Raw genomic sequence first — 21,646 nt, forward strand, 5'->3', positions numbered from 1 at the left:
TTTTGTTTTTTTAGAGAAGCACCAGTAGTATAATCAATGATTCTGTATGACTCTTCTCGGTCAATACATTTATGGGAAAATGATGTATTTTTTATTAGCCTATCTAAGACAGTTAGAAAAAACCACAAAGCAGTACATAACTCCTCCTTTGGGTCTGTTCTCCAAGTCATGAGATTTTAAAAACTGAAAAAGTCTTTATTAGTCTAAATTCAAACTGTGCATATAGTTTTACCCATAGCCAATTTTACTGTTTTCCCCTAAATTTGTATCAAGATCTGGTAGCACAAACCTTAGCATGTCTTTTGAAGCAAGTAATGATACAGGCTTAGACCTTATGTGAGTTTCCTTTTTCTTGGCTTTTTTCTTTGCATTAATGTTCAAGTTGGCTCAACATTTTAAAGTACAAATAAAACTTTTACCTTTGTACTTTGTTTTTCATGCTCCTTCTTGGTGGTGTGAGAACAACCTTCTCTTCTTAAGGATTTCAGTAACTCTCAGGTTGTGAACTGTTGTTCCCCTTCTCTCTATTAGACAGGATGAAAACCCAAGAGATAAAGGAAGTGATGACATCCTGGCTTTTGCCTTTTCCCCATCAGGAGATTATTTTGCCTTGACAGATGACAGCAAACGTCTGATTCTGTTCCATACAAAGCCTTCCTGGGAATGTGTTAGTGTTAGGTAAGGAAGCAGGATGTTGCATGTCACTTTGTTATGGAGTTAAGGCTGATTAAATTAAAGTTATACGATAGTAGTACTTAGGATGTTGCCATTTGTTATCACTAAGCTTCCTTTATTTTTTTTTTCCCCCCTGTGTACTGGCTCAAACAACTTTAAAGTTCTTGTGAATTCAAAGATATTTGTCAAGAAAAGATGCATGGTATGCCCCACATCAAGAATAGGAGTGCAGATGTTTGTATCATTGACCAAGGAAAGGGTAATCTCTTTTTTTTTATTCTAGAAGACAGTATTTGCATCTTTAAGAACTGAAACTTTACCCACTCCTAGTGAACGCTAAGGTTGGGCCTGTAGGAGCAATACTGAGCAATTTAGTGAGTGCACTGTCTGATTCTCTTGATTTGGAGGAGAAGATGTTTTGGGGAGTTTATGAACTCTCCTAAAAGCAGATCTTTAGACATGATGCCAACTGTTAACCTTCTGTAGTACGATCCTCTTGAGAAAAGAGTCTGTAACTGTCCACCAGAGGTCCTCCAGTTACAGGTTTTCTGCCACTGCTGCTTGTGATAATTGTCTGTAAAAAAAGAGGACCATAAAAGACTTCCTGAGAAGCTACCTCCGCGTGTGATGTCTTTGCTTCTGGTGGTCTCTGACATGTGTGAGGTCCTGGTTGCAAACGAAAATGGCGTCTCTGTCAGATTGTCTGTTTGCATAGGGTACGTGATGGGCCTTTGGTGGTTTAACCAATGTTGTAGCGAGTGAATAATCACCCCCAAACCTGCAGAAACGGCAAATTCCATTCATTCTGCAGTCTGTCTTCCTTGCTGACCTGCCCTGTGTGTCTTGCCCATAATACAGCATTGGATAATTGTTTGATATTTCAGTTTTCTGCAAAAACACCAACTAGGACCATGGTTGGATTTTTTGGGAACATCACTACTTCCTATTAGGAAATTGGGAACACAGGCAAAAGAATGCCAAAATTGAGCTATGTAACTTGTGTTGGTGTTTTGTGGCAAGCTGTATAGAAATTTTCAGGCAATACTAGCTTTTGTAGTCAGCTGTTTTCAGACAAGGGGAACTTTTGAATCTTTTATTTAAGATCAAAGGCAACACAGTGAACTTGGAGCAAGGCTTTTCCTTGTTGGCAAGGTAACCTATTTTGAAACTGTGCTGTGAGCCCGCAAGGTACTAGTAGGCATCCTTGTCTTAGATGTTTTGCCGTTGTTACGGTATTCCTTTAAGCAGTCACTAAAAAGTATTAGAATTTCTGTCTTCCTACCTGAAGTACTATATATTGTTCTTTTGCCTCCAGAGAGTCACTGAATTTCAGAGCAGGTGAATAGAAATGTCCATTCCCTATGATCTCCAGTGTCCACAGTCCTGTGTTAACACACAGGACATAGAGAGGTTTGGAGAAGAGGTGTTATGAAAAGAAAAGAATAACAGTAATAACAATAGCTCTTAAGTTGCAGAAGCATACTCCAGACTAAGTAAGTGATTAAACCTTTTTTTAAAACTCATTTTCTGACATCTATGGTCCTTACATTTATCTGAAAAGTTGTGAGAAATTCATTACCTGCTACACTGGCAACTGTAACTATGGGATACTGGCAGATGATGAGGAAAAGTCAGAGTTCAAGTTCAGGTCTTTGGCTGGACAAGGTACCCTGAGACTCTCTGACTCTGGCTGCGAGGACGAAGAGTTCTTGAGGCTCACAAGGGAGGACTTCCTTTTATAGTACAAACTGTCAACTGGAGAAACGGTTTCAACATAGTTTTTAGATGTGTTGCTGCAAAGGACTTTTACTAGGAGATCTCCTACTTTAGTCTTCTCTTTCCTATTTATTTAACTTGTATTTTTATTACGGAGAGTGCAAGAAACTCTACGGTCTTTCTGGTGGGCTGTCTAGGCAAAATGCTCAGTTGAGAAAGTACATAAGCAAAATGCAGGCATGCAGCTTTAATAATCTCTCCTTTTTTTTCTCACATCTCCCCAGGTGTTTGCTATTACATAGTTTAGTCATTTAAAGTGCTATTTTGTCCCCTTAACGTTATTCTTGTTGCTGCCATTTCAAGAATATTGCATCTGAGAGCTTTTCGTCCAGTCCCTCAGTTTGTTATACTGAGTCTGAATCGAGACGTGCTGACGCTGCCATCCGGCGCTTTTCAAACTATGCAGTTTTTCTTTCAGGTCCGTGAAAAGGAGATGCACTTCCCTGATTATTACAGCTGCAGATGATAAGATTTTGATTGCAGACAAGTCTGGTGATGTCTATTCTTACTCAATAACAGAACCCCAAGCAGAAGGAAAACTTGAGCTGGGTCACTTATCTTTGCTATTGGATGTGGTAAGTATGTGCCTCTGTGTAGTTAGTGTACAAACCTGCATTCCTGCTTGTGTTTGGGTCTTCCACTGCTGCTCTTGTCTGAGATCTGGGAGTTCTTTTTTATATAACTGAAGTATGTGGTCTGGATTTCTTCCTACTGAGTTTGCATTTGCAAAGTTTGGTAAGGAAACAAGCTTACCAAAGGGTTATCTATTCTGGGAGTGTGAGTGTTCAAAAGGTCTTCATGTGACAGTCACAGAAGACTTGATGATGGAATGTATATGGGAATTCAACTGGTCTGTAATGTCAGTTGAGCTCTTCAATGTGATAAGTTTCTTTCTTTTTAAGATGCAGTGGGACTTCTGCCTGTAGCTTCGGAGCTCAGTGGCTTTCACTGGACCTGGTAGTCAGTGTTGCTTGTCTTAGTAAGTGAGAAAGTTACAGTCATAAAGATTTATGCTTCCATTGTCAGTGGAAAAGCGTGGCTTAATGCTTGCACCTGCTATTCTGAGTCAGGAGAAACAGATATTTTACTGCTTATTTGTGTTTTTTTTTCTCATGGCTAGGAAGAATTATATAAAACCAAACATTGAACTACTGGGCACTAAAACTCTCCCTTTACCAACAGGCACTGAGTGCTGATGACCAGTATATCCTAACTGCAGACAGAGATGAGAAGATCAGAGTCAGCTTGGCAAAGGCTCCTTATTATATTGTGTCCTACTGTCTGGGACACAAAGAGTAAGTTTGTTGTGTGCAAAAAGTTACTGTATGCGGCTCTTCACTGTGCCTCAACGGATAAAATGATTGTTTCCTCAAATCACATTAAACAACAGCTAGGTCTGTGTTAGAATCATAAAATGGTTTGGGTTGGAGTGGACCTTTAAAGGTCATCTAGTCCAACCCCCCTGATGGACAGGGACATCGCCAACTAGATCAGGTTGCTCAGAGCCCCATCCAACCTGACCTTGAATGTTTCCAGGGATGGGGCATCTACAACCTCTCTGGGCAACCTGTTCCAGTGTTTCACCATCCTCATGATAAAAATATTACTCATGATAAAAAAAGTTCAGACTTACATCTAGTTTGAATCTACCCTTCTAGTTTAAAACCATTAGCCCATGTCCTATCACAACAGGCCTTATTAAAAAGTCTGTCTCTGCCTTTCTTGTAAGCCCCCTTTCAGCACTGAAAGGCAGCAATAAGGTCTCTCTGGAGCCTTCTCTTCTCCAGGCTGAGCAACCCCAGCTCTCTCAGCCTGTCCTGAGCCTGTACTGCAGCCCTCTGATCATTTTTATGGTCCTCTTTTTGCCCCCTTTCCAGCAGGTCCATGTCTTTCCTGTGCTGAGGGCCCCAGACCTGGGGCCCAGATGGGGTCTCCCCAGAGTGGAGTAGAGGGGTAGAATCACCTCCCTCAACCTGCTGCCCACAAGAGACTCCAGAGCCTGGAGATTGTTAGTCTTGAGGTGGAAAGTGTTGGGAAGTCTTTGTGGCTTGAATAGATGCTAATCTAATAGCATCTCATTGCTGAGCTCAGACTTGGAGGTTCTGTGGTAACACAAAAAAGCCAGCTGCATCAGTAGAAAGGATAGAGAACTCTTTCTGCCTGGACATTAGACTGCAGTGAGCTGGAAGCTGCAAAATGATTTCATAAAATAGATTCAAGAAATCACACTTCTTAATGTGGTTACTTGGTCTTTCTAGTAGTTGTTTTTCTTGAGATTGGTTCAATTGCTATGGGCAAGAACACTTAAGAAAGTAAGAGGATCTGTGGAAGGTGGATCATAGGGGATATCCCTGTAGAAAGAGGATGTTCTGCTGTGTTACTAAGTCTAGTAAAATGCATGGTTCATTCTGCATAAAAACAGTAAGTATGATCTTTCCCTTCCCCTCCTTTTCCTTCTCCTCCATCCTAAAGGTCCTTCTGATTACAGTGATCTGAAGAGTGGAAGGCAGCAAAGCAACCTGCTGGCTGTTCTGATGCGATTCAGTCGCGCTCTGATTTGCGAGGAGATAGGTAGTTCTTTTGGTATAGCAATAGGGCTTGTCTTCTAGCCAGTTTATCAGGACTTCCTTTTCAGCCTACAGGAAGGACTGTACTTTCCCTTTTTTTCTCTTTAGTCCTTTCCCATTCAGAAGACACAAATGGCAAATAGACTTTTAAAAGACTTTTCCTCTACATTTTGCTGCTTAAAATGTGTCAGTTGTGGTATTTTCAAAGTCTCTTGACTTTTGCCTTCCCCCTCTGTGTGGTTTTGTAGTCTTTTGGAGGTTTTTGTTGTCAATTGTTATGGTTTTTGAGTAGGGTAGGGGGGTTGTGCAGATTTTTTTTGAGTGGCCACTGCTGCATTTTGAAGTCCACAATGACAAGGTAGCAGGGAAGACATGACCCTGCATAGGGCAGAGAACGCACCTAATTCTGCTTGTCTGGCTGGTGAGTTACCTGGGGATAACACCACCATTCCAGGCCCATCCTTCCGTAAGATGATGCAACGTGCTGCAGTCAGCTCGCTATATCAGAAATAAGAGGTAAAGAAAGATGGCGTGGAACTTGAGATATGGGTAGCAACCTATCTAAACTTACCCACCAAGATGTTTTAATAGAGCATTTAGGACACAGATTAATTTGGAGTGTCAGTCTGGTTTTAATAACATCATTTGGTAGTCTAACCTGCGTAGAATTGGCATAGTATAAAAGCAAGAGACTACACATGTTAAAGATCTAAGTAGTCTTTGATCAGGTCAGTTTCTATAGCGTATTTATGGAGCCATGTCTGATGTTTCCACCTACTGTGTACACAGTTGTACTTCTAATGAATAGAACTTGATGGTCAGAAAGACACTTTTAAATGGGGGCTATTGTGTCTGCACAAAGAGTTCATTAGTGGCCACAGAGTGGAAAGGCACTTAATGTAAATGGATTGAAATATATTTTAAAAATTAAATACTTAAATTAGGAATGAATAAGCAAAGGGTTACATAAAGCAGCTAAAATTCTCTTGTTTCATGCTCCTGGATTTTCTTCTTTCAATGGGGCACATGGTGATTCTTGCTGGATCTGTTACACCTTCATGCACCCGTTATTACTGCTTTTTCATGAAAGACTGTATTACAGTGACCAGATCTCTTTCTTCTATAATTTTTTCTCTTTCTTTTTTAAATGGCCTTAAAATTATGCTCGTTTTCAAAAGCAAGACTGTACCACTCAGGTAATGTTCTGCTCAGGTCACTACATTTTAAGTTGCTGAACTCTCAGATAATAACAAACTCCATAAGCTCAGGTCCTCATTACTCATCAAAGAGAAGTCATGGCAGACATAGCAATATTGCATACTTCTGAAAAACAAGGTTTCTGGATGAATGTAGATACTGGAGGTAAATTGTTTTAAAATTTTGTAAGGACTGTTTTTGGGTTATCTCCAACGGGGATGGGAGAGATGTGGTACTCTGAAAGCCGAGTCATCACTGTTGTGTTTCAAAAGCATCTGGTGATTCATGTTTTTAATGTGCATCATGAATTGAGAAAGGGGAACATGGTACCCAAGTAAATCTATCTCCATTGGCGTTTTTTAGTCTCAATGGCAGTGTTCTCAGTCAGGAGGAAGTCAGTAGAACTCCTTGAGTGCAGGTGAGGAAATAATTTTTCTTTTAAGTAGAAGGTTAGTAGTTTGTATAGTATATATACTATGTTAAGTATTGCAGACTTTTTTCATCTTAACTGTCTTGATGTGGAGAATCTGTTCAATAGTCAGTTACAATATTCTCTTTCAAATTGGTGTGTTCTCGTATTGTATGTATTTAAAGACCTGTGTCATGCAAGAGAGTTCAACTTTTGACTCCTTTTCCTTTAGGTTTGTAAGCAAAATACTTGTAATACCCAACTATCCTGATCTGCTGTTGTCAGCTTCTGGGGTATGTATTGCAATTTCTTCAAAAAAGTATTTTTCCTGAAAATTTAGACTTTAAAACCCTTGTTTGCTTGTGTTTCCCCCAAGCTCCTTGGGATACTTGGAATAATCTCTCATGGTTTCCAGCATGCCCTCTCTCTCCCTCCCTCCCTTTCTCAGCTTTCTGTTCAGCGTTCAACCATTCTATTGCTAGATCACATAAGTGCCACTTGCTGTGTTTACAGCAAGGCTAGCTTCTTATTAAGGTCTCTGGGATGGAGCAATCACGAAGTCCTCTATTTCTTCATCATGAACTCTTGCTTTGCAGCACAGACAAACTTTAATCATTGGGTTATTTAAACAACTTTGAAGCAAATGGATATTATGCTAGCCTGTCATGATAATGAGCGTCTTGAGAATTAATGGCCTTAGATTCACAGATTTTTAATTTTTTTTAGAGCTCTTGAGATAACTGTTCCCTCTTCACCCTCCCACTTGTTTTCCCCTGTGAGACTTGTTCTGAAGTATGTCCTTGTCTCTGTCCTCATAGTTTTATGTTGAGCGCACGTTGTGTAGAGTTTGCAGCGCAGTGCTACATGGTGCTTGGGTGAGGACTGAAGAAGTGAGTGTTCCCTCCTTTTCCTCTCCTCAGCCCTTTCCTTAAATTGATGGGATCTTGCTGTCATGCTGGACTTGTACAGAGTGGGTAAATAGAGTTGGTCTAAAGGAAGGGAAGCAATATTCTTTGTTTCTCAGACTAACAAAACTGCATAGGAAACAAATAATGTTTTCTGTGAAGATGCAAAGACCATATTAATTCTTAGTATTTGGCTTCAGCTGCCTTTGCTTCCCTGTAGCTCTCCTCTCTTGTTCCTCTAGTTCTTTAAGCAACTCTAGTGTTAGTGCTGTGTGTGGCTGTATTTCATTCTTAGCAAATGCTCTTTGATGACTCTCTTTTTCCAGAGAGGAGTTTAGCTTCTCTCCAGGAGGTTACTAAATCAAATGAGAATTTGGGTGATAACAAGAGCAGGGCCAGAGAAGGGCAACATAAAAGAAGAGCCATTAAAATGCTGAGTGCGTGTATTACCGTGCTATTTGAGACAGACTTTAAATGCACTCCTCCAGCTACCCAATTTCCACTTCAAAAGGAGAATTAAAGTTAGCATGATTGAATAATTTAGAATCGAGGCAAAAAATTATGTTAATTAAAATGCTTTATCTGCAATTTGAGGTCTTAACTAAGTGACTATTTAGCAGCTTCTGTGGGAGGCGCTTCAGGGAAAAGGGATTTAGCTGAAGGCCTCTCTTTGCCTGAGGTGCTGTTGGTAATCAACTTGTGTCCACTTCTATCTGTCCAGGACTCAACTCTGAGACTTTGGGAGTACAAAAGCGGGGAAGAAGTGTACTGCTGTCATCTAAGTACCATCTGTGGGCCTGAGACAACCAAAGCTGACCAGGTATGCCCATGTGTGTTAGTGCTTTTGCTATCGTCCTGATCCCTATGACTCCCGAACGTGTTTGTTCCATTTTGTTAGGAGTGCCTCCCTTCTTTCAGTGGCTTTAGAAGTTATGTGAGACTTAGAAACTGTTATAAAAGCCTGAGATTTTTGGGAAAGAAAGTCTCTTAGACAGAAAATAACCTGTAACACTGGAAAGATCTAAAAATTCACCCGTTTTTAAATTACTTAAATTTCACCTTTAACACTTGAATTTTGATCTGAGCAGAAAGAAGCTTTGTAACGTTTGTAACCACCTGCAGTAGTACTGCCCTGTGGAGTTAAAACACCGGGCTTGTTCCTTTGGGTTGTTCTGAAGCTGCGCAGTGGCCAAAATGAAGATGGCCAAGTCCCGTATGAAAACCGAATACCCCAGGAGGTCTCCTTATCCTGCAGCCTCTACATGACTGTGTGATACATTCACGTTTGGGGTGCTACTGTGATTTGGGTGCTAATCTGATGTGAGCAGTGGTTCTGGTAGTACTTGGTCTCTAGTTCTGTTCTTTCTTGTCACTTGAATTGCCATACGACCTATTAGCAGTGAAACAGCACTTGTCCTTGTCCCTGCTGTGTACATCATATTAAGCCAGCTGCTAATCTGTTGAGTCATTTAGGAGTTATTCATCTTACCACCCGTGCTGCTGGGTGTGTATTTCATGTGAATCTCTGAAAATATTTCTTTCTCTGAAGACCACAGCTGTCTCCCAGTTGTTAGGTGAGTGAGAAGCCTGTAGCCATGCACGGCTCTTAGGCAAAAGCGCAGTGGAATTCGTATCCAGCTTTAAATTGAATTGAAAAGTTCTGTCTTTCCTCCCTTGTGTTTTGTTGTGGTTTTGGTTAGTTGAAGTGTGTTGTGTTGCGCACAGCCTCTCCCAGCAGTCAGGAGCCGTTCCTGGAGATCTCTCAGAGATTCTTTACTGTTTATGTGGGTCTGGCCTGATCTTGTTAGTGGGATTCCCAGTTACTGAACTGGGAGCACAACCCATGGAAGGACTGAGCTCCTAGGGACAGACCTGACAGAGTTTGTTTCTGTGCAGAAGACATCAGCAAGTTGTTCTTTGTAGTAATAATGTGCAGCTTTCTGCCTGTACGTAAGCCCAGGAGAGCGGCCACTTGCATTGCAGCATTCAGAGCTTTGATACTGGAAATTTTGGTTTTTGCCTGGAGTTACTGTTAGCAGGAATTCAGGGTGGTATCATATGGACAGTTTAACCTGCTCCTGAACTTGAAAATAAAAATGTAAACACACCTGAGCCAGAGACCTCTCATAGACATTCATGATGTCTCTGGCTCATTTCGGCTTGAGTTTAGCGCTTGAAATCTTTGAAGTAGCTACTGCTGTGCTTTTTTCACAAGCAAAAAATGGCTGTACCAAGTTAGGTGACAAGTCCACGTAGCTGGCATCCTCTTGTAGTCTGCGTGCAGCAGGATTTGAGTGAGGAAGGGAGAATTAAGAGTGAGGCAAATGTACAAAATTACTTTGCCACGTATAGCCTGCTGGAAATAAGTTGCTCAGTGAGTTTTAAGACCAAAGTGTTTTAGCTTTGTGTTCAAAAGTAGCTAATAAGAGTGCTCTGTTGAGACAACATAGTTTGATAGCTATCGAATCTTGCAGTAATGTTGCAAGGCATTTCTTTTGGCGGGAAGAATGATTTTATTTTGAAATACTTTGCCTTCTAGCTTTATTGTATCATTGAGGACTAGTAAGCAACTATCTGTGAATTGGGGAATCCTATTATTAATTTTAAAAATGCTACCTGTTGCTTAGACTGGCTTAGCATTTTGTAAGATAGCTTGCATGTAAATTAACAGTGCTTGATCTCAAACTGAATCCTAACTCCATTGCTTACAAAAAAAATTATCAAAAATAATACTAAACTGTATAATAAGTCTTGAAAGTAGCACGGGTTAAACTAACAAGTGTTAGAGGAAAAAAACTTGTTACTGCAAGCAAGAACTAAACTTAAAATAAAATTAAAAAAAGGCAAAAAGCTCCAACTCTTACAGTGCTTTTGAATGTAGTTTAGTGATACTTCCCATGCCTTCTAACACACTTGACGAAGTCCCTTCCATAGGATACTCTGTACTGATGGAGTCTCTCGGTAGAAAGCTGGGGTTTCCTTTGACTATTTGAGAAGTCTGTTTAACTTCTTTACCCCAGTGTGAATAAACAACGAGAGAAAGGGAAAACCTATAAACTGAGTTAATAAATATAACATAGGAGTTAATAAACTGTATTCCTGCAGTGTTTTGCAATTCTTCTACCCATTGGCATGTTTTAGCATCTCTTAATGGTGGTTGTGGAAGCCTCGGGGTTCCTTGAATCTGTGAAATTCTGCTTACTGCCAACTCTTACAGGCTTTTTAAATTCTGTCTCTGAAAACACTAAATTTGTATGGTGCTTGAGGGGTGCAGAAGACTCAGCTGACTTCCAGAGTTCGTATGTACTTGGAACGGTGATTGGGCAGTGTTCCGCTGATTACAGACAGATAAATGACAGATTTAAACCTTAATGCGGTTTATTGCCACCTTTGTGCTGTATTGCTACACAGCTGTAAATATGTATTTCTGTCAGAACGATTACTGTCTTGCTGGCCAGCAGGACCAAAGGGGAAAGGAGACTTGTGTTTTGCTGGCATCATAGTGCTAGAAATGCCAGAGATGTGCATCCAGGTGTATCAAAGATCATCTTCACAGCCTGGTGTGACATTTATAGTCTGAATTTAAGGGAACAATCTCTCATCAGCACTTTTTAGATTGTAACTAGCACACTGTCTGCAGATGGCTCTGGCAACCAAAGATTACATGGGGATATAAGTGGTTTTTGTTGTTTTTTTTTTCTTTTGCATTTCATGTCATTTTTATAGTTGATAACCACTGTGAGCGCACTGAAGCTTCAAACACAACTTGAAGCACAACGATAATGGAATCATCAGTAATGGTGGGTCATGTGAACACATAAATGTGGGCTTACTTTGCTTGGCAGATGATGAATGTATGTCTGTTTTTGGAATGTAGGAGTGTTTTTGAGCAGTGTAGCATTGGTTTCAGATGATGGGTTGCAGATCCCTAGTTAATTTTCCCACTAGAATGGGACTAATTCTCTAATTTCATAGTGCTGTATAAATATTTTTTCCTGCTTTGCAGCTTTCACCTCATCTGATCCTCTTGACAGCAGAAGCTTGTTTAAAGTCCAGAATATGAATTGCACAACTCTATCCCAGTGTTTCAGTACATTAATTTTTCACGGGGTCACGTCTTCTCACAGATGACACTAAAAGTTAATTTTTAGGTGTTGGCAGGCTGATAACAGCATCATATAAATGCTGAATAAGTTCAGAGAGTATCAAGCGAACATGTGTTTATCACAGACTGCTCTTGTAGCTCCCTAAGTTAACTGATTTCATAGGCTTGTCCTTGAACTAGATACTATTCTGGGTCTTGGCATTCACTTTGCTGATTGTTAACTTACCCACACATGGAAAGGAAAGAGCTTGCAAAGAAGATGCATTTTCTTGTCTCTGTCCAGCTGTGAATAACACTTGGTTTAAATCAAAAGAAGCCGCCTCCTCCCTCCCCCAGTCAGGGTGGGGGAGAGCTGCTGCATACTTCAAGTTCGCAGAACCCTTTGTCTCTCTGACAAAGCACTCAGCTGTAGGTGGGCACTTCCCAACCCCGCACTTGCCCTGCATGTTTGTCATAAGACAGGCAGAGAGGCAGAGCTTTGTTATTAGAAATAAATATTGCAGGTTTTGTGGGTTTTTTAGTATATATATATCTATCTGTATCTATGTTGGCTTGTTCCCTTAAATGTCTAAAGAACCCACTGGCAGTTTACAATAGGAGCTGTCATTTCTACTCTAAAGCTGTAGTGTAAAATGGCTCCATACTGCAAGAACTACCTTTAGATGTATTAGCCACAGAGAACCTTTCTGATTGAGCCCACTTGTTCTACCCGGTATTTGGAACCGGAAGCATTTTTTATGTCCGTCTTCAGCAGGGGTCCTGGGTCCCAACGTTAAGTATGGACTGACAGCTTAGTATTTCTGCAGAGTAGCGAGAGATTAGTCCCATCTGTTCCCAAGAGCTCTGAAACATATCATCCTTTTGATAGTGTTTTTTATGAAGTGCTCCTCTTCTCTCCAAGCAGGCAATCGAGTATGTGAGTGAAAAGTGTGTGCAGGCTGGTGTTCTTGCGTCCCCTCCATGAGGTTGTATCACACAATGGATTTTGGTTTTTTTCTCGTGTGCTGGAGATGCACTGTGTAACCGTGGTTTTCAGCTATATTTATACCATTAATTAAATTTCTTTCGTGCAGTTGGTTTATCTTCTAGTAGTTGCATCATGTACTGTTGACAAAATAGTTAGCTTCTGGTATTAAACTTGCTGACTTGAACGTTTGGAAGCTGTACAGCTTGCTTTGCTTTCCTACATTGATTGTAAAATTCTGAAACAAGCAGCCTGACAATGGTAGCTCAAAGGGTAAAATTCTGTGGTTACTCCCAAATTCAGCTTAACCTGGTGAACCAGAGGTTCTGTCCAGTGAGCAGTGGTGTTAGGGAAAGAGGTGAAGGCTGGAAAGGGGGTAATAGGAAAGAGGAATTGAGGATGCATCTGAATTCTGCCAGCAGAGTGTCAAGAAGATGTGTTTTCCCTGCCCTAAAGCGAATAACTCACTACTCCTCTAGTAGGAAGCTTTTATTAATCAGAAGTGCTGATGTTGTCGCCCCTTATAAAATCTACTTGAGAACCAGCCTTTTGCCTTTGCAGTTTTGTCTTTCGCATTATATAACAGATACCTTTGAAAAAGCACCCCCGGGCTGCATCTTGTAGTTTCTCTGCTCCTCCCAAGTTCTTACTTCCCACTCAGGGAGCCTCAGTTGTTACATATTTCAAGTAGTATGGTTTGTGCAGCAAAGGTATTTCTCTGATTGTCTCCTAGAAAAAACGATGTATCTTCTAAATTAGGAGTGTGGTGTGGGGTTTTTTGTTGTTGTTGGGTGTGGGATATTTTTTTTTCTGGTTTGCAGGGCTTTTTTTGTGTTGTGGGTTTTTTTAAATTTTTTTTTTTAATGAGGAAAGTGGCCTCAGGCAGTCTTGCCTAGTTCTTCAGAATGTGTTTTTGGTTATATGGTGTGGATTCATGCAGACACAGGTTGAAAACGGAGACAATGCAGCAAGGATATTAGCTATGCATCACTCTTTTTTTTTTTTTTTTTTTTTTTTTTTAAACAAACATAACAGCAGCTAATGGCTTGTGTTTATAATCTCTAAACTGCCAGTGTGGTATCCTGGCTGAGCAGGCTTCATGCTGATGTCTCCTGCAATACTAATGGCAAAAACAATTTTGAGGTGTATTTTCCTATATCTGTTAGTTTGTCTGTTAAGAGTAGTTCACTAAAACCTTTACCTTTGATCTCTGTTTGGGTGACTGTGAAGGGAGAAGTGTGGAAAACTTCATAAAACAGCAAACGCTGCTACAATTAAGTAAATGGTACAACTACTGTAAATTAAGACATCTGCTAAATTTTATAGGCTAAGATAGGAAATGGAATTTTTCTGCCCATAAATAGCCTTAACTTACAATGATGTTTCTTTTTCTTTTCCTAATAGAAATACCCTGTGTCAAGAATAACCTACTGCTGTGAAGGTAGTTATGTTGCCATTCTATGTGACCGGTAAGAATAAATGGAATAATGGCTAAAATCATCAGAGCTCCTGCACAGGCAAGAGCAGTTTTCCCTGTTGGCTGTCTGAACTTTCCCCTATCCTCAAGTACTTGGTAGCGTGGATCCCTGAGCATCCCAGGCATGCCTGTGGCCTCTCAGGGAGCCTCTGGGTCCTTTTTGTACTTGAGCGTGAGGGTTACCCAGCTTAGTTAAATTTTGCAGAGTTTGTGATGTCTTTCCCACATGGGAGGAAACGCAAGGCTAGGAATGAACAAGAGCCCTGCTCAGTCCTGAGGATGTCTCCCTAAATCACTGTGCCTGACCCATGTGTTTTGGGTATCATTTTGTTCAGGGTGCTGCAGCGATGGAGCGGCCAAACTTCTGTTACCATACTCTGCTCCTGTAAATGTGTTTGGCCATTCTGTTTAAAACCACCACATTGCTTCAGTTTAAAAACATGGAGAGGCTATGTTGACTTTTGGGTTCAAATGTATGTGTTTGCCTAAGGAGAGTGTGCTAAGGAGCTGAAGGGCCCAAGCCCTGAGGAACCTTACAAATCCAACTGGCGGAAAATATCTTGCAGGAATGGACAAGTCCTCTTCCCCTCTCTTTCCACAGCACCTTAAGCCTGCCAAGGAAGCTGTTCTTCCTGACAAAAGCTTGCCAACAGGAACGGGAGAGATTGCCAGAGCTGCCTGTACAGTGAAATCGGCAATCTGTCCCCTTGGTGAACTTGCTCTTTGCCAGAGCGAGGAGCGGTAGCTGCTTCCCGTCACGCTTTCTGCATGGGCATCCAAACTGGCCGTGGCAGGGGAAGCCATTTCAGCTGAGGGCTGTGCCCATGTCACTTAGCCCAGGGGCCACACTGTGCTCTGCATCAGGCTTTTATGTCCAGCTCCACAGCCCAGCATTTCAGTGCTGCCATATGGACCTGGTAGGCAACTCAGGAGGGAGCCGAGGTGTCCTGCCTGGCATGCTGGGGACCTGTCGGAGGGAGGTTAGGAAGCTCTGTACGTAGATGGTGTGACCATTAGGAGTAAGTGCTGATGGGAGAGATGGAGATGAGTGCAGCGCCAGAGTTCTGTTCTTCAGCCGTGTCAAGGTTTCCTGGCCCTCTCATTCCCTCTTCCCCTCCCCAGCATGTAATTCCTTTTCTGTTTTATTTTGACTGGTGCTCAGCTGGATGTTCCTTCAAGTGAAGCCCAGTAGGCCAGTATGCTATGATGCAACACTCTTTATATAAATCCTTAGCAATCCTTACGAAATTCCCTTCACTGCCTTTTCTTTTAAAGAAAAGGCAGTGTTGACTGCTTTTTCTTTCATATAACACTTGAAAAGCCATTTGACATGTTAGGTATTCACAGCTTCTGCCTCAGATCATATAAGCAAATTGCACTTGAAGTACTAGGGTATTTTTTGCAATTCCTAATGACTTTGCTTTGGCTCTGCATGGAATTAGAGTGGGTGGTTGTAGTTTGCTGAACTAGTGATGGCTGTAGGTGGATTTGGTAATAATGGTAATTAAGTTTTTCCTCTCAAAAGTATTCCCGCAGTCTACGTCTTTCAGCTTGATGCCATTGCCCAGCAGCTAGTTTACAGACAGCAAATCTCTTTGAAACATAAAGTTTGGGACATTGCATTTGAGGAAACGGGAGATCTATGGATTTTGGAGGAAGACAGGGAAGTTCCTCTTCAATTGTACAGACCGTGTGATGGACAATGGAAGGTAGATACTTTTGGTGTGCTAACACCCTGAATGTTTTGTGTTGTCTTGAGGCCATAACAAAAATTGAGTGAACTATGTTCTGTGAAAGCTAAATGGCACACTTCTCTGTGTCTTGAGACCGAGCAAAGTCATAAATACACATCTCAATTCTACTTCTCTCACCTGTGTATTTTGCAAAGATGCTGAGAACTTGTTGTGAGTACCAATCTCTTCTCTGGTAAAGCTCACATCTGGCATAGTGGGATCAAGCAGAGTGGTTGTCAGCAGTTGCACTCAGTACTTTAAACCATTGCCTGTGCTTTCTGTGTGCTACGCTTGATTATTTAAAAAAACCTACAAAACAAAAAAATCCCTTTGTGGTTTGCTCAGGAATGATTTCCACACAGCCTTCCCTGTACCTGCCTCTGAGGGATCCTTTGGGGGAAACAAGACCTTCTGGAATCATTAGGGGATACTTTTTTTTTCACTGAGAACAGGGAGTCAAATTTGAGGGATGTGCTGTCAAGTTCTCTGTAATAGTCTGTTAAACAGCTGGAAACTCACTTGTTATCCTTGTAAGTCCCCAGCTAATTATGGTATAGTTGTGAAGTGGTTTTAAATGAAACTCTCTAGACCCTTACGTGTTCCTTGTGATATTCCTTTGCCTCACAGATTAGTAAGCAGGAATCCATTTTCTTTTCCTTCAAGCTGCAAAGCTTTCCCAGCAGAACACATGATCGCAGGCCACATTTCTATAGCAGTCCTGGAAAAAAGGAGCCTAAAAGTCATCCTTGATGACTCTCCTCTCATGCAATCGCTCTCCTTTCAGTGAGCAGTTGAATTTTTTAGTGTGCTGTGAAACATTACATTTTTTATTATTCCCAAAATATCATGCAATGTTCCTTCTTTTCCCAGCCCGTAACTGATGACAAAGGATTACAGAAGATGTCAAAGTATCTTCAAGACAACTGGACGGTGTTTGAAGGTGAGAAATTTGTCAGAAAGGCCCAGGAAATGCAATTGTTACAGCTGAAGTATAAGATTTAGGAGCAAAATCAGAGTTCAGGTCAGTTCAGCTGGCTGTTGGAAGTCGCTTAGTCTTTCAGTTTTCTCAGTTTCATCACTCCATCTGGTATGGAAGTTAGTGTAGATCGTGAAATGCATTCAGGTTACTGCTACCACAAAATGCTGTCGGTATTTAGATCTGAATTACAGCATTAGAACTGTTTTACGTAGGCACTGTATCACAGATGTATCTAATCACCCTGTGACAGAGCTGCTGGAGTCTGTCTCACTGCTGTGATATCGAATATTGTTGTTTGTTGTCTTGTCTCTTACCTGGGCGTGACACTTTATCAGAAGTACAGCGGAGATAGTAAGAATTGGAACAGCCATGGGAGGAGCAGCTTTGCTGTAAAGATGAGCGATCCAGGTCCGCCTCAGCAAGGCAGATTATGTGGAGCTTGCTGTGGCTGGAGGGTGTGACCCTGGATGGTATCATCAGGGGTGAAATTGATTGGTGTCAGAGTTGGTTCATTTTGTTCTTGATTTCTGTCCCACTTCCAGTCTCTGGCAGAAAAATAATACATGATTTACTAGTTCAGAAGCACCCTGTGTTTTCAGGATTTTTTTATTTAAAAACCATGCAACTTTATTTAAAAGCTGAAGTTAGGGCAGTGATGGCTGCAGGATAGAGAAGGGTTGTGTTAGGCCGTGTGCTAGTGGATGTCTCATTATGTATTGAGAGTTGATTAGTTGAAATCTCTGTCCCGTACGTTTTTCTGGGAGCCTGGGAATCTTCTTCCTTCAAAAAGGTGTTACGGTCGCCACTGGTCTCTTGGTCTGTTCTTGGCAGTCCTACGTAAAGGTGATTAACCCACAGGAAGAGTTGCAGGAATGTGCAGTCCAATGTGTAAAGTCTCCTTAATGCCTAGTATTGGATGGTTTAGTGTGTAGCTGTTATTAAGTTGTCATTAAATTGATGCAGTCTTTGAAATCTAAAAGGAACTCGGGTACTCCTTTAGAAGGAGTTTGCATGTAGACGTTTAGAAGTGTTTGCATGTAGACGTTGCAGACTTGATAGTTACAGCCAGGCAGATAATTAGAAGTATGAGATCTGAGTGAAAATGAGCAACAGAGAAGTAAAAAGAGCATGCAGGGGAAGAGGTCTGAGCATAATTAGCCAGCATAGCAAATTACTGTGGTACACGGTAGCTGGCTGCTGCTGCATCTGGGAAAGGAGGACTGCTCAGATGACAGGGTCTATTATTGTTAATTAGTAAGGGGAGGCTCACTTGATGAGCACTTATTCCAGTGCATAATTAGTGCTTGAAAAGGTAGTTACTTCTTTTAAAAAAGGTGATCATTATGTTGTTTAAACCCAGTCTTAATGCGTGCTTATCATCTTTTTATAAGCTTGTTTCACCTGATTGATGATTCTGTAGGATTTAAGGTCAGTCTTGAAGTATATGTTGAACAGTTTGACATTCTGTTCTAATTGATCTCAGAAAAAGAGGGAGCAAGATTTAGTGCAGACTGATCAAGTAGAGAGTTGCATGGATATTCAGACTGACAGCACACAATTTCTCCCAGGGCCAAAGGCCAATAAATGGGTTACTACATGAGGGCAGGACCCTCGAAACTAAAGGCAGGCGCTTTGCTGAGTACCAGTGAGGGAAAGTTGTTTTGTTTGTGTACCAAGAACCAAGGGGGTGCTGTATGTACACTAGTGCAAAGCAGCACACTAGCTTCAGGACCAAATCCTAGCAAATACTGGATTTCCTTGCATTTGCCCTTTAAGATCAAGAATTTTTGCAAGTGGGAAAAGGTAGAAATACAAAGAGAACTAGAGGTAACTGGCTTTGTCAGGTAACACTCTTAACAATTTTTGAAATGTGGACCTAGCCCAGCTAGTCTCGTTCTGTATTCTCTACAGAAACAATCTGATTGGGGTTTTTCGGCTGGTAGTTAGCTCCCTGTTAAAGTCATTTAAATGTAGTCTTGGCGATGGTGTGATGAATATTACGCTGAATTCACAGAAGGTACAACAGAACTATCGGGGTGAATATTTAGAAACGTGCACGTGCTGTAAGACCTCTCTGTTTGAAGTCTATGGGCTTCTTTTAATACTCTAGGAGAGAAGTCAGCTAAGCACAGTTAGGTAGCATACGCCCTTTGCAGAGTGTAGGTCTTGGGGGACAACTCCAACGGGATGAGTAACACTAAGTTGCAACAGCAGTCACTTTAAAAACAGAAGCCTTGAAGTCTGCAAGTGCCCAACATGTAGAGAGCTGTGTGCCGCCTTTGCTTCAACGTCAGGTGCTTGCCTCTGTGCAAATTTTTTAGCTTAAAGATGGAGGCTGTGCTTGGCCGTGTGAATGCAGGACAGATGCTTACCAATACAAATCAGGCTTACACACCGTAAATGCTGATATTTTATAAAGTCGATAAGACCACAGTAAATGAGTTGAAATGCCACTAGCTAAAATTACAGTGCAAGAAGTCATTGCTGAGACCGCTAAGGGAATTTAACACTTGTCTTCTGTTCTTGCTTTGCCCAACTGCAGGTTTTGTTGGCACAGAGAGACACTACAGCAGTCTCTACAAGGCCTCCTTTGATAACATGGCCGACTACCTACAGAGGCAAGAGGAAAGGATAAAGCAACAGAAAAAGAAAAGGCAGGAGGATCTGCAGCGTGGTTCGAATGGAGAAACAAAAAAGATGAAGACTGAAGAATCATCACTATGACATTGTTGTTAGCTTGTAACCTTCGCCTTGCTGAAAGGAACTGATCCAACTGTGGACTGTTTTTAAATGTAAAATGAATTATGGAAGAAGACTGGTTTAAACTTCTATTCAGATTCAGGCTTTCAGGTAGCCTGGTATGAAAATATCCTGCTTGCAGCAGATAATGCATTTACAACAGGCCTAAGCTTCTAGCAGCATACAAGTGTTAGCGGTTCAGTCCTAGGAATCTCTAATGCATGATATATGAATATTGGAGATGGTATTTTCCTTGAAACAGGATTTTCTTTTTGCCTACTGTGTTCAGGCTTTCTTCTTCAGGTGGAAGTGCACAGGCTAAAGTTGACGTGACTTTTTTGTTCATTTCTTTTGGTTCAGGTGGGGTTTTTTAAACTTTTTTAAAAGTCTGTTAGTTAATGTAACTAACTTAGTGTACATGGCTATTGGAAAGGGAATGTAGCAAAAATCTTGCTGTATATGAAAGGTTTTAGCTGAGACTTCACCATCTCTGTTTTTACCCTTTACCTTCAGTTTATGTGGTAGGGATTCTGCTCAGTTTCTAATCCATTGCTTTTTACTTGCGGCATATTTCTATAGGAAGAAGTGCAAAAATAGATTTTTATACACTGGAAAGTAAAAGTAAAATGTGTCATTCAACTTTGTTATTGGAAGATTCTTCTATTGCAATATGATCCTAGTGTGTCTGTGAAAATGGTTTGAGCGCCTTATGTGCAGAACTTGGAGAGCATTCTGCTTCTTTCAACAGGAACTCTTTCATGTTGCAATTAGCCAAGAAATACATCTTTTTGAAAAGTTATCAGTAAGAGCCTTATGGGATCACTTTTTGCTTCATCATGGGGCAGAAGAAATGCGTTTATCTACCAGATGGCATCATGTCTATATGGAATATAATGTAATTCATAAAACCAGATGTAGAAATCTGTACAATCCATTAAAAGTATTCAGAATTAGCCCATGAACCATGAATAGTTCTCTAGGTCTCTTTATATAGCTGTCCTCTTTGGAGTGTCTGGACACTTACAAAATTTTGCAGCCAAATTTTAGTTACACTGGTGTGTAAGATACTGAGATGTAGTTTGTTTTGATAATAGCAGGTATTCAGCAGTGAAGTAGAACTTGTTGCTTATGGCTGCTCAAAATTGCAGTCTTGTCCTTATTATGTGTGCCAGAGGCCACGAGTCTTTCTTGTGCTGTGGGATATCACATGGATTTTCACATTCTTTCTGTTTGGAAGTGTCTCCTTAAGCACAGAGCCAATCCTTTACCTCCAGGGTCCGACTTAATTTGGTGGTTACTTCTAAGCGAAGAACCTTCTGCCTTGGCAAAGGTCTCTTTGGACCAAAAATTGTGAAGCGTCGAGAGTGTTATTGTCTATTCTGGTTAAAAGTCTCAATTCTGGCAGGAGCTGCCTTGGCGCAAAAAAAATGTGAAGTAGTTGCTACTACCTGTGCAGTTACACGATATAAGGACGCAGTGTCGCGTCCACAACGATTATGGTCTCATGTAGCAGTTCAGGCCCCTCTGTCCAATATCCAAATACCAGTGATCTGAAGCATCTTCTTTGTGTATCACCAAATCAGTCAAGTGCCCCTGGATTATGCTGGGTCTTGGAGGAAGGAGAAGGTGGTGGGTGGGTATGTTTGGGTTTGATGAGTTTTACCCACTCAGGTGCAATAACCCTTTTATTGAGATTGAGTCTGCTGAGATAAATGGACCTGACTTTACATAATCCGGAGCAAACAGTTTTGAGCTGATGTTTCTTGTGTCCTTCAAGAGGGTGTCTGGAGCAGCCTAGCACGGAGTGCCTAGCATGGAGTGCCACCCCTAGGACAAGGTTGCTGTCTGAGTGCGCTGAGTGCCTGAAGGCTCTTGTGCTACATGGAGTCCCTGCTGTTTCCTAGAAGTTGGCTTGGGTGGTTTCTTGGTTTGTACTGTTGACTGGTGAGGATCTCATTCTCATATACCTGGTGTCTGTCCTTAGCTATGCTGTATTAGGAGTAATTATTTCTGCAGTGCATCATTGTGTATGTGTACATACGTGATGTCCTATAAATGGAGCAAATGCTTTCTTATATTTAGGTTGGGAGTGTGGTAAAAGGCTTAAACTTAGAGCTCAA

General features: G+C 41.2%; 1 protein-coding gene across 3 annotated transcripts in view; it reads left to right on the plus strand.

The window, feature by feature from the left end:
- The window catches only part of WDR4 (WD repeat domain 4), a 22,351-nt gene extending 1,872 nt beyond the window's left edge, over positions 1 to 20,479 (plus strand). The window contains exons 3-11 of one of the 3 annotated variants that reach the window (XM_054192521.1): positions 532 to 678; positions 2,858 to 3,026; positions 3,634 to 3,746; positions 6,857 to 6,917; positions 8,251 to 8,349; positions 14,003 to 14,067; positions 15,601 to 15,784; positions 16,679 to 16,748; positions 19,330 to 20,479. In XM_054192521.1, coding sequence (XP_054048496.1) covers positions 532 to 678; positions 2,858 to 3,026; positions 3,634 to 3,746; positions 6,857 to 6,917; positions 8,251 to 8,349; positions 14,003 to 14,067; positions 15,601 to 15,784; positions 16,679 to 16,748; positions 19,330 to 19,511 — 1,090 coding nt within the window. In that variant the 3' untranslated portion in view covers positions 19,512 to 20,479. The remainder of the gene's footprint in view (positions 1 to 531; positions 679 to 2,857; positions 3,027 to 3,633; positions 3,747 to 6,856; positions 6,918 to 8,250; positions 8,350 to 14,002; positions 14,068 to 15,600; positions 15,785 to 16,678; positions 16,749 to 19,329) is intronic. The other 2 variants (XM_054192530.1, XM_054192538.1) reach the window with 2 other exon arrangements.
- Positions 20,480 to 21,646: the final 1,167 nt, after the last annotated feature.

This window comes from Rissa tridactyla, chromosome 1 (assembly GCF_028500815.1).
Source record: "Rissa tridactyla isolate bRisTri1 chromosome 1, bRisTri1.patW.cur.20221130, whole genome shotgun sequence".
Taxonomy (NCBI): Eukaryota; Metazoa; Chordata; class Aves; order Charadriiformes; family Laridae; genus Rissa; species Rissa tridactyla.